This window comes from Cupressus sempervirens, chromosome 11 (genome assembly GCF_028749045.1).
Source record: "Cupressus sempervirens isolate cs-2001-9-10 chromosome 11, ASM2874904v1, whole genome shotgun sequence".
Classification (NCBI taxonomy): Eukaryota; Viridiplantae; Streptophyta; class Pinopsida; order Cupressales; family Cupressaceae; genus Cupressus; species Cupressus sempervirens.
Genome location: NC_143128.1, coordinates 818703747 through 818717311, shown reverse-complemented (window position 1 = coordinate 818717311; position 13565 = coordinate 818703747). Strand labels below are relative to the sequence as shown.

Here is a 13565-nt window from a genome sequence, read left to right as displayed (position 1 = left end):
GTAAAAAACCCCATATTGCTCCCAAAACCTGCAAGATACTACAAATATTCACTACAAACACAACAAAAGGCTATGATTTTATTGACATTCTACACTATATCTTTACCATATTCTTAAATAATAACTTTCTCTCATTCACAATGAAACCCCAAAGACGTATACCAATAACTGCAAGATAATCAGGGAAACACAAAGTGAATGATAAATAACAAAAAGATATTGTTACTTTGTAAGTCCTCACCTCAAATGTAGAAGAAAAGCAAGGTTGTATGAAATGGTAGAGATAGAGGCGATAGGAAGTGTTGGCGGGAGCCCTGCGAGTGACTTTTGCACCAGGAAAATGAATTGGTTTAGGATAAATTTGCCTTAGTAAATGGGTTAACCGAGGGTGGTAATGTGACGTTTTGTAAATAGTAATACGTGTCATCGTGCATGGTAATAGGGTCGGTCATGGTTAAGTTAGGGTCATAGTGCAGTGTAATAACATGGGGTTTTGGTTTCCGCTGGGGACAATGTATTTTAATTAGAATGACCCCATCGCCACCCTTTCCATCTAGTGGACAGGTTCACATTATAAAGTGAATGTTAATTGGTACAAAACTAATTATTAATTGAATAAATAGGTGGTTTTTTAGCTTAAAAGATAATGGTAATTGGGGGGTTTTGGTGGCGAGTTTCAGGTGAATGCTTTTTTAGGCCACCTTTACACCACCTTACACTCTACGTATTCTATAGAGAACTCCGTAAATGCGGGACAACTGAAAGGTTAGCTTTAAGCTCTTCACTCACTTACAGAGCTTCACAAAAAAAATTAACAAATTTTAACACATAGATTAGGAATTATAGTGTGTGAAGTTAGCTTGGACAACTACTAACTTGTTTCCCTATATAATAGTTTAAAGGTTGGTTTCAAAACCATCACACACTTTCATAAGACTTTCCTTTTTAATTATTCTTCTCCCTTTAAAAAAGACTTTTATAAATATTCTTAATCAAAAGACCACGTTATTTTAAAATTATAGTTCATAACTTTATCTTCTACTAAAAAATAAAAAAATCACAATAAAAAGTATTGAACTTTAAAAAAAAAATGAAAAAAGAAGAAAATATATTTAATTTAAATTATTCAATTTTGAAAAAATAAATTGAAAAAGCACAATATTCTATGAGAAGTCAGAGTCTTCACTTAGCCCGTTGATTGCGAGAATAGGAATAACTATTATGGAATAAATATTGTGGAATAGAAAATAGGGGTATGTATTCCTATTCTCTATTTGGTTCAGCTAGAGTTTCACAGGGAATTCGCGGACCCAATTTTTTTTTTTTCCTAAAACAAATAAAATTGGAATAGGAATACGTATTCCAATTCCACCTATTTGGGTGGAATTGCAAAACCTCATTTTTAGGCCAAAATTGGAATACATATTCCTATTTTATTTCGTATTCCAATTCCGATTTGGTACATCCAAATGAAGAATTCAAGATTTTATGAATTTACATATGCCTATTCTGCTTGTATTCCCGTTGCTAAACGAGCCCTTATAATGACAACAAATATAACTTTTCCATGAGAAGAACCATGGTTTCACACATAACATGATGTGAACTAAGTCTACATAATATATACTTCATAAAAAGAAAAATATATAAGATATTATCAAAAGTCAAAATCTTTCTTGAATGAGATTGCCCCACCCAAACAAAAGCATTCTGTACAAACATTTAAAATTACACTCTAAAACCAAACTAATATATTACATTTGAAAGTCAAATAATAAAAAAACACATTTAATTCAAAATATTTAAAAAACAAAATTCTATAATCTTAAAAAGTTTTAAGAACAATTTTTAATTATTTATTAATTTAATTTATCTAAATTATATGTGAGCTTCTTAAATATATTGAAGAAAGAAATATAGAAGACACTCATAAATAGGAGATAATTTCTAGAGCAAGTCAAATTGTGATATTGTTATCAGAATTTAATTATCTTCTTTAAAGCAAGTCAAATTGTGATATTGCTATCAGAATTTAATTGTCTACTTTAAAGAAACACGGAAGACACCATCAACAGTCAAAGTCTTCTTTAAATGTCTTTGTTGAATGACGACGACTCCGTTGGTTTGGAAGTGTATACACACCAGAATGTATCCAGCAAAACTTATTTTAATCATGTTTATGGATGCTGGCTTGCCGTCCAACGCACAAAATAAACAGAAAAGCCGAAACACACCAGTTAAATTTACCTGGAAAGTTATAATATTTGACACTGAAAGGCGCTTTCAATTTGTCACAAGTGGATATATTGTGCATAAAATCTTACCGAATAATCCACTCCCGTTCTTCATATTTTTTTGGGGCTTTAATTTGGCATCTTCTGAGAATCACTTCGTCTGGCTTTGATGGATTAATGTTGAAGAAACTTGTCAAACGTGTAGAAAGGATGCCGTGAGCCTAAATTTTTGTGAGATTCAAACCCGCGACGTCAAATAAGGGTTTGTAAAGTTTTTATCGTCATGGCACTTTTACTGCTGGTTTAATGGTCAGAGTGTTTTGTAAGACTTTCTTCGGTCTATGAATGTCTATTTTTCTTTGAATATGAAGATGTCGGCAGTTAGCTTTAAGCAAAATGCGTAACATCTGCTTTCCAAGCTGTGAAGCACTTGCTTTATCGATCCAAATTCGAGCTTATTTTATTGCAAGCTTTCAATTTGATTCTATATGTCACGTTGTATTTTGAGAAGCTCTTTCAATTCAATTTCTGCAGGTTTTGAGGTTATCGATGGAATGTGGAGCATCCATCGTCATTTTCTGATACAGGGGAATGTTAGGATTGATAGATTTTGAAGTTCTAAGTTTATTTTTATTTATTTCCCAAGCGAGACACTCTTTTCGATTTTCCATTACAATTTCAAGTCTGGAAGATATTTCTACGGTTTTAGGTAATCATTTTCTTCTTTTTTCTTAATGCTATATGTCAAAATCTTTGGCTTCTTTGATTAGGAAGCTGGTCTTTAATGCCATTCTGTTGTAGAACATGTTTTCCTCATTGAATTTGTTGGGTTCAAAGCCAATTTTCAAGCCACAGAGCCTTGTTGTAAATGTTTATTGCAAGCGTTTGTAATTGTTCTTGTTAAAACCTCTTAGTGAACAATGAACGTTCATCGAGATACAGTTCCCTTTCAATTCTATATTGGCTCCGCCCATGATTGAGATTCAGCGGAATAGAAGTTTCCGTTCGTTTATATGCTTTCTATTTTCTGTCTTTTAGAATGGTTGCAGAAGAGCTCCTATGAAAGGTGGCGCGTTGAACAGAGGACTTCAAGATGTGGCATTTGCCCAATTGCCAGAGTTACGGAGTTGTTGTCGTATTGATATTCTTTGTCTTGACACCGTGTAATGGCTCAACTGCTGAAAAAAATCGAAGCCTGTTTGGAAATACGAGACCACTTCTCGTAAATGTTGGCGCCCTTTTCGCATTTGATTCTTCAATTGGAAGGGTGGCTAAGGCAGCCATGGAATTGGCAGTGAAGGATGCGAACAACAATCGCAGTCTGCTTAGTGGGACAAAGCTGGAGCTTAGTATGATGGATTCTAGTTGCAGTGCTTTCATAGGCACAGCAGCAGGTTAGTACATTAAATTTTCATGGTTATGCTTTCTAAATTAGCTTTATTGATAGACTATGCTACTTCAAAAAGTTGGAGGTTTTTACAGACTGATTTGATTTAAATGTGTAATATATCTGGTGGTTGCTTGAATGGTTAGCTCTTTTTATTCCGCTATGGACTGATACGGCAACCTACATTTTTATGTTTCTGTTCAAGGTCCGAGATGCATTATTTGTGGAAATAATTGTCTTTACTTTTACATGCAAAATGGACCTTGGTTGCTCAATTAGGGCTCAACTCGCTTTATCAAACTATAACTAACCAAATTTCAGACACGCGGGCAAATAAATTTATCTGAGAGGGGTTCAAGACTGTCACGGACCCAGAAATGAGCACGGTAACGGAATATTGGCGATGCCAGCTCTTTCAGTCAACACATACTTAAAACAGTTGTTTGTGACTGTTCTGTAAACAACTGCTTGAATCTATGATAGTTATTCAATATCAAGCATTTGGCAGAAGACAATCCCAATTGTTGGCTTTCCCTTATCTGATGCAGGAGCATCCGTGCTGATGTGTTAAATGTCCAACGTCATTTGGAATCTGTTGGTGAATGACGTGTTAAGCCATGTTTTTCGTCTGTCAAAGGTCGTGTTAACCAAGTGTGTAGGAGCTGTCCGTGGTAGATGAAGCATTTAATGCAGGATTTTGAAATTTTGAAGTTTCCAGACTTAAGCGCCCAGTTTTGAAATTCAAGTTGGTTTGGGTGCTCAGATTAGTACTCCATTTTTAATAACAAATGGGGATCTTCTAAATTAGTGGCTGGAGGGTTTTTGGAGAGAGGAAGAAGGGAAGGACTCCACATTGCAGAGGAAGTTGAGTACCAGTAGAGCAAGCTAAGGAGCCAAAGAATAGAGAGAGGCTAGTATTAAGGGAAGTACCCTTAAATCCCTTAAAGGATTTATGTAACAAGATTTGAAATTTAATACAATCCGAGATCTGCTTTTGAAGTCTTTTTCGTGTTATCGCTTTGTGCTTGCTAAGTTCTATGCTATTTTGCAACAACAGTTGTTGTGTGTGCAGAGAATTTTCTTCTCTTGTCTTTTTAAGCTAACCTTGCAGGTTAAAGTTTGTGATGGGTATTGGCTGCAATCTCTCTCTGTCTAATAGGACACGGGAGTTGATCTGCGCTTGTGCCAAGTGGTATCAGAGCAGTTGGTTCTGAGTGCATGGGTAGATTGTTAGCAGTGAAGCAACCTATGCCTGGACGTGGGAAAAGAGTAAAGTGGTTGTGTCACAAATAAACCCTAGGAGAATTTGTTGCAGGAGGAGGAGACCTGTAATTGCAGAGGGTAGGCAAGGAGACAAAAGTGGCTGATTGCAACTGTGAGTGTAGAGGATTGTAGCAGTAGAGAGAATGGGTTTTTATGTTAGAAGACCCATGATAATCCCACATTGGGAAAGATATTGGAGCAAGCTGGAGGACAAAAAGTTATGAAAGCAGTTGGAAGAGATCTCAAGAAGAATGGATATCTTGGAAAAGAGTTATTTTTGGCAAGGATGTGATTACAAGAAGTAGACAAAATGAGAAATAAGTCTTTGTGGAAGACTTGAAGAAAAATGAGACTGAAGTGCAGCAAGAAGCACAAGAAGAGGGAATGAAAGTGGAGAAGAAAGTGCATGTAAAGAATGCACTTAGGGAGACATTTTGTTCACTTGAGTTATCTTCTAATGATACACTTGGGAATGAGGATATATGTATGAGCAAAACGTTGGAAAGGGCAGAGAATACAAGAAAAGTGTCTGTAAGAAAAGTTGAAGATGTGAAATAATGGAAGAAAGTTACACTACTCAATGGAAGAAATCAGGTTATGGCCCATGTAAAGTGAAGGTGCCTCAAGATAAAGGGAAGATCCTTGCAGCAAGGAGAGAGGCGTACAAAGAAGAGAAGATGACAGGCCATGAAGTCAAGACTGGTGGGAAATTGGAACAGCGTAATATGGAAGAGGAGATAAAAGTTTCTAGAAGAAAGGCACATGAATTATTTGCTACTAATATGTTTGAAGCTGAGGAGGCAGGTATAAAGAAAGTTGAGAACCAACCTTTGGAAATAAAAAGATAAAGGGGCAGGAGAGTACCCATAGATTAAGAAAGAGATGAGGGAAATATAAGACAATTTGTTTGAGCATGCTCTAAAGATGAATGGAGAACTATTAAAGGCAGGAAGAAAGAAAAAGAATTGGTAAGTCCTAATGTGAGCTGACTGGGGCAACAAATCCATAAGGAGCTAAATGCTTGTTTTGATAGTACTTATGGTCATGCAAGTAAAAATGAGGATGTCAGTATGCAAGTGAAAGTGAGTCAAGATGTGGCTGGAGATAAAGCCGATGTTAGCAAATCAAGATCGAGGATGGTAGAAAGATGTCATGCCAAGATGATAAAGGCCACAAGGGGAGTAGTAAGACATGAGAGAACCATAACAGAAGAAGATGTTGTTAATAAAGGTCATGGTTATAAGAAGATCCTAAATAAAGCCATAAATGCTGATAAGGAAGACTATGCTTGTTACATCCCAATTTTTGGCTCCATTTGAAATGTTCATATATAACCACTGAGGTATCATGTGAAGTCTGTTGATAGGTAAAATTAGTTACGATCATGTGAAATGGTAAGATGGTTAATCGTTATAATCTCATAAGAAGTTGGCATGCTAGTTAACCTTATGATAATATTTTAAAGCTATTTTGGAAAGTTGGTTATTTATCATGAATTCATGGGAATTGAAAAGGCGGTTATCCGTTATGATTGTCTATGATTAATAACTTGTTATGGTAATATGATTTAATTCTGGAGAATTTCCTTGTAGGAAGCACGCCAAAGAGGTGGAAACATTGTTAGGATAGAATTGGGCACAGGGGCACCACCATCATTTTGCAAATAGGTATGAATCTTGAATCACCATAACTAAGGGTAAATGACTAGGCAAGCAAGAGTGTACATTGGGCAATAATATTAGCTACTTGGTCAAACACATATAAAAATATATATCTATCATTATCAAATTTCATGTTCAGAACCATTACCTTTGATGTTTGGTGATGTCGTCTTCATTTTTCTTTTATCATCACCTCTATATATATATAGATATGATGCCACCAGGATATTAAAGTAATATCTATATTTCGTACTTATTAATGTGTGTATGTATACACACACACACACACACACACACACACATGCATACATCAAGAGGATATGATGTGATAATAAACTATATTCTATGAACTACGCATGTATATAGTTACACACATTCTTAATGAGTGCGACTTTAGATACAATAATAGCATGATGGAATCATTTATAAAATTATATGTGTGTGTGTGTGTGTGTGTGTGTGTTTCAATGGAGGTCTTTAATATTCAAATTTATAACTCTCTATGAGAGGCGACATGTACACTTGGCGTCCCTATCTTTTCAAATCGGCGAACTCAAGAGAACTGAGGATCTTGTTTTTAAAACTACCACCTTGGGCTGCGACATTATATTAAAAATTTCTCACATTGCCGAGGACGACATTCAGCTTTTCTTCCCTCTTGGCTTTCTTTACATTAAAAGGTCGCACTCCATTTATCTCACGGTATTCTACATACCCGAATTCTAGCATTTTCCCTACAGTTCAGACAGCTTGAGCCGCTCGGTTAAGACTTCTTGAGTCTCACTGATCAACGACTAGGTTATGTTTACTTTCATTCTTCTTATTCAGAAATTGATGCTAGTAATTATCTTGATAAATGTAAACCTGTCATTGTTCCTTAATCATTTTATGTTTCAATGTTACAAGTATAAGTACTCGGCTCATGTCTGCCAACCTTTCTTGTTCTTTCTTCATGATTAAATGCCAACTATTTAGCTTCAGAAATGAGTTGGAATGCACAAGCGTGACTCTCATAATGAACACTTCTACGTACGTCTGCGAAACATCTTATTTGATGATTTCTGGATCACAAGAACGAGTTAATGCCATAGTTGTTTTATCTCATGTTTTCAGCTGAGAGTTCGCAGTATATTGCTAATGGAGGAATTCCATGCTTAGTAGCATGATTGATCACCAAGGATTCACCCTGGTCGGAAGGACCAATGAAAGAGGGTGAAGAGGTGGAGGAGATCCCTGCAAAAGGAAGAATAGAAATCAGATCCATCAAACATGATAAAATATATAATTAAACTCTAAGAACATCCAAGTAAGCTCATGTTTGTCCAATTCATATACCTTGTTGTCAAGTCGAGTGATGGAATTAAGTACTAGGATGCTTAGTGGTTGGACAAGGTGTTCATTTTGGGTAGGGAGGGTCTTTCTTGAATGAGATTATGTGGGGATATTTTAAGGGTCCGCAGTTGGGAGGTTTAACCCCTGACAATGTTTCCCCTCTCTACAAGATGTCAGGACATGCACCGGACAAAGAGAAGTGATGCATTCAAACATTTGTTGGTAACAGGTATTTTACTTTTATGATGTCTATACAAGTAGAAGATATGATGAATTGATTTCTATTATTGATTAAGTTATTTCCTTAATGAAAGAACTTTTCTCGTCAATGTAATTGGTAACCAATTAGATCGGTTGATCTTCCAATTGAACATGGAATACATCTATATGCAAGAGATAGGTTTATCTGATGGATTGTTATTTCAGTCTTTCATTTATGTGAATAATGAATATGAGCGTATCTTCTAACATTATGCTATTGCCATAGTTAGCAATAGGAAAAAAATGAATGCTACAGTGGTATTTGATGCCCTAAATGATACAGTTGTATTTGACGCCCTAAATGATATAGTGGTATTTGATGCCCTAAATGATATAATGATATTTGATGCCTTAGATGATATAGTGGTATTTGATAGTATTTGTCATTACGATAAAGTGGTATAGCTGTTTGTTCCTTGATAAAGTGGTATAGCTATTTGTTCCTTAAGTGTTATTTATGGACTAACTTGGGTGTTGCAGAAGCATCCCTAGATGGATTTCGGTTTTGAATTTTATAGTATGTAGATTTTAAATTCCTTGTTAAATTCATTGATGGTGTCTTCAATTGTTACTTATGAAATTCCCATTTAACTGATTGTAACCATTAATCTCATTCACATGAACATATCTGTTATAACTATCTTCCTATGAATATGAAGTATTAACTGTATTTCCTTGATATGATATGATGTTAGTTAAGACTAGGGAAAAGTGGTTGTTATAATGCTCCAAAGCCTCTAATAGAGTTTGCAGAAATGCATCATGATAAATGTGAGGTAAGAGGTATCCAATTTGATTTGTATAATGATGATTATGAGGCATTGAATGCAATTAATGAATATGAAAGGAAGATGTTGCTGATTGAAGGAAATAGAAAAGAGAATGATAATAGTGTGTATGAAGATAAGGAGGCAAGCATAGAAAAGGTTGAAACCAAAGGAGGAAAAAATGAATTTGTATTAGATCAACAGGAATCTAATACTAGAGTGGCAGTAGAGAATGAAATTTTTGGTGATATATGTAGACATTTTGAAGCTAAGGAAGAAGAGCACCAAGCGATAGAAGATGGAGGAGCATATAATTCCCCAAGACTTGAAATTTCAGACTTTGGTCACTTTGAAGACTTGATGGAAGATGGTGCTCGAACAGATTTAGAGCCCAAAGATGGTGAGATTTTTATTTATAATTTTGTTCCAAGAGAGCATTATGATAGTGAAGATAGGGGAGAATCAATACTCATAAAGGAGGGAGTTTATAAGGAGGTGTTGTACCATTTAGAAGGGCCTCTTGAAGAAGAGAGCACAAATTTAATGAAGGAAATTGCAGCAGATGAGAAGAATGTTGGGATGGAGTGTCCAACAATGGATAATGGTCCTGCATTTGATGAGGATCCTAATGAAGAGAAGAATTGCTCAAAGAAGAGATTGAAAATATTGAACTCTTGTTTAGTCATAGTGCTACCTTAATGAAAGTAGCAACAAGGTTAAATGAAGAGGATGTTGGGTTTAAATATCACATGAGCTTGCTGATGGAGACTACAAACACTTGGATGAAATAGTGGTGTTGCTCTATTTGAAAGAACATATGGAGATAGAGAGTATTGACTTTGTGAAGGAGGGTTAAGATTCAGCGATAAAAGGTAAAATTGCAGATTTGTGTAAAGGTTTTGGTATTGATGGAAAAGAAGATGAGTGCGTGAAAGATGATGAGGTGGAAATATGGAAGTTTGAGAGTGAAGAGGAAAGGAGAAAGAGGAAAGCAGAACAAGAGAGGGAGAAATGGTACTTGGGATACGAGAGAGCTAGCTGAAATAAGTAGGAAAGTTGTTGAATTAGAAAGAAGAACTGAAGAGCAGCAACCGAGTTGGCATCTAACCCCCAAAGAGGAGGTGGTGCAGCCTATTCATAGGCTAGTCCAAAGAAGAAAGAAGCAAGTACAAACAACACCTGAGGTACATATACCATTTGAATCCATTAAACCAGGTACATTAAAGTTGCATGCTGGTCTGCTTCAGTTTAGAGATGAACAAACTAATTTTCTTATTAATGAGTCAAAGCAAAGATATGCCAATGTTGGATTTCATGATGAGATAGTTGTTGGTAAGGAAGAATGTTATGGGAATGTTGTTGACGAAACAATAGAAGGAGATGAAAATATGAGTGTTCCTAATAAGGATGACATGGAAGGACAAGTTGATTCAGCGATAAAACCATTAGAGAATATTTTGACAATTTTGATGCATATGATGACTCTACTAATGAATATTTTACAATTTTGATGCAGGTTTGCAAGGATTTGGTAAAAGCGAGTATGTGGAAGACACCTATGATTGCAATTGATTGCTTCTAGCATTCCACATTTCTGTGATTTAAAACTTACATAAACTCTCTGCATTTTATCTTCCATTGGTTTAATTCTTTATGATTTCAAGACTTGGTACTTTACTACGAACCATAACAAGGTTTTCCTATGATTAGTCAAGACCGAACATAGCTTGCAATTCTATTGTTATGGAAATAGGAAAGCTTAACTGATTATGAAGGAATAAGTTTAACATTACGGAAAGACTGATCATTCTCATGACCTGAATATAATCTGGAGTTTTCCTGAGCTTTGCTGGGCACTAGATATCGGTCCTTCTTCAATTGAACTCTCAGATTTAATGACAGCTTCGACTTCAAAGAAAATATGGATAGCAGCATGGACAAAATGTCTATACTTAATCTGCAGAGGCTCCGAGTTTGCCAAAAGTTCGATGGTAATGGAAGCCCAAGCTAAGAGTATGGAACTCATATGAGGAAAGAGGAATAGAGTAGGGTTATGGCTGAAGTTATTACTGATTACATCATCTCCCAAACAGGCAATCAGGTTAATTAAAAGATGTCTGACTTCTATACACGGCTTCAGCAAGGACAACAATGTACGGCATACTTGTATCAAGACAAATGCTGCAACGAACTGCAGAGATTTCGAATGGAATATACAAAAATTCAAATGTTAATGCAAAGTATTGTGTTTTGATGGTCGCTAGAAATGAACAAGGAAGTCAATAAAAAGAAGTCAGGTGTATAAAATGTTATATTCCGACTCTCTTACGTCTTCCAAATAAAGGAACGAGCCGTGACTTCTTGGCTCCCATCAGTTAAAAGAAAGATTATAAGCCATTTGAATTCCAAAGTGTTTAATTTGATTAAAACAAAAAGAGGGAAAAAAATAAATAAAAGGTTGGAGGATAAAGTTGGAAAGATCTTGTCAATTCGAATTTCCAATTGTTAAATCGATTTATCATGCCAAGTGTTAATCGGCTAAAAGCAAGGAATAATAAGAATGGAAAGAATAGAGTTGGAAGATTATAATTTGAATATTGCTATAATTTATAATTACATACGTATATGTAAATATATTAATGTGGTGACATCATTTTATTATATTATTATAATATAATGGTGCCATTTCATTTTTATATCTATATGTACGTATATACATATAAATTATAATAATATGTTTAAAGATCATCAAAAATCCTCTTGAGGTACGTTTACATTGTAACTCAATTATTTTATGTTTCTCAAATTATTTATTTAAATAGCTCATGTAGGTCCCACAGCTGTATCTTGTTTCAAGTCGCTAGATCCTCAACCCATTTGCCCAGTGATGGTGATGCTCTTGTGCCTAATTCTTTTTTGACAATGCTTCTGCCCCTTCGACATGTTTCTTGTAAGGAAATTCTCCACAATTAAATCATATTATCATAACAAGTTATAAATAATCATAACGGCTAATTGCCTTTTCAATTCCATGAATTTCGTGATAATTAATCAACTAGCCTATTATCTTCACACAAAATTATAACGACTAACCATCTTATCATTTCACAAAATTATAATCAATTTAACTGTCAACTGACTTCATGTGAACCTCAATGGCTATATTTAAATTAGGTCAAAAATTGGGATGTAACATACCATTCCCCTTGTGTTTCATCGTTCTTGATGAAATTTGAAATTGTAACAAACATTATAAAGGAGTATTTTAAAATTGGAATGTAACGTACCATTCCCCTTTGTGTTTGATCGTCCTCGATGATCACTGAAAATTAGACACAAAGAATATTCCAAATACAAGATGTATATTATAGCATCATGATATCATTTCCTTTCAAAATTGGATCAAAATTTGAATCATACTCAAAATTCAAGGTCCATTTTTACTTCAATGTTTCCGGAAGATACTTGCATGATTTCATAAAATTAAACACTTACTCATTTGAGTTCACTTTACCATACTTGTGGTCATCTCAGCATCAATCGAGTTGATTCTATTTCATATTCCTGTCATACTCATGTAGACATTCACCATATCATTAGTTCGATTCCACATTCATATCTTCATTTAAGAGAATTTTCAGGGTTAAATAATTGAGCGTAAGATAAGTATTCAAAATTGGAATTCTTCAATTAGCAAGTTCTAGATCATAACTTGATCATAATTTAAACCACTTATACATACCATTTGGCATATAGCACTTATTAATGGGTAGATCATCCTTGCAAACCTACAGATCCCCTGAAAAAGGTTAGTGAATCCATGTTTTCCATTTATGTAACCTCGGCCTTCTTGCCCATCTTAATCACAATAACATTTCATTAGAGTAATCATCTCATGATAGAATATACGCCTCATCTCCAAAACAATATACAACAGTTCAATATGTAAAGTCAACATCGCATGTGTATTAGATATGTATATTAGTGTGTCAAAGGGTAAAAATGTGATATACAATGCAAGATCATCATACATCTAATCAAGATCTCATGCATCTGAAACAAATTCTCATGAGTAGCTCATCATTCATCTATAAATATTTGGAAGTTTATTTTTTTCCATTTGTATGACCTAGGCTTTCCTGCCCATCTCGTCATTGTAATGTTTCAATGAAAAACTTAAGTCAAACAAAAGTTTACATTTGTAAACAAGCATTGATAGTTTCAATTATGCAAGTGTGTTTACTCCACATTGGAGCACAAAATGATCTTGTCGTTTAATCAACATAAAAAAGGATCATGGTTCGCGGTTTTGTTTTCCTTCAGTTCAAGTTCAAGAATAGATAACAATTTATTTCTACCATTTCATAAGACAGGAATTTAATTGCATAAAGTAGATGCTGGGAACATTCAACTGAAAAGAATTATTTAGCCATCATCATGGATTTTGGTAACATTTTATCAAGATTATATAAATTGTTTTGGAGTGCGCAAGCTTTGGCCTCGAACCATACTTATCCCCACACATTCTAACATATTAGAATGGCTTCCTTGGGATGTTCTTCAGTCCAGCCACCGAGCTACGGGGTGGTTTGAGTGCCCAATCAGTTATACCTATATAACTGACATCTATGGACATCAAGTGATCATAGAATGACACATA

The 13565-nt window shown here is 34.9% G+C and overlaps 1 protein-coding gene across 2 annotated transcripts in view; it reads left to right on the top strand.

The window, feature by feature from the left end:
- Positions 1 to 2073: 2073 nt before the first annotated feature.
- Positions 2074 to 13565, top strand: part of LOC149532063 (glutamate receptor 3.3-like) — a 31378-nt gene continuing 19886 nt past the window's right edge. For both annotated transcript variants that reach the window (XM_089809587.1, XM_089809586.1), the window contains exons 1-3: positions 2074 to 2496; positions 2769 to 2943; positions 3273 to 3628. In XM_089809587.1, the coding sequence (XP_089665713.1) occupies positions 3328 to 3628 (301 nt within the window). In that variant the 5' untranslated portion in view covers positions 2074 to 2496; positions 2769 to 2943; positions 3273 to 3327. The remainder of the gene's footprint in view (positions 2497 to 2768; positions 2944 to 3272; positions 3629 to 13565) is intronic.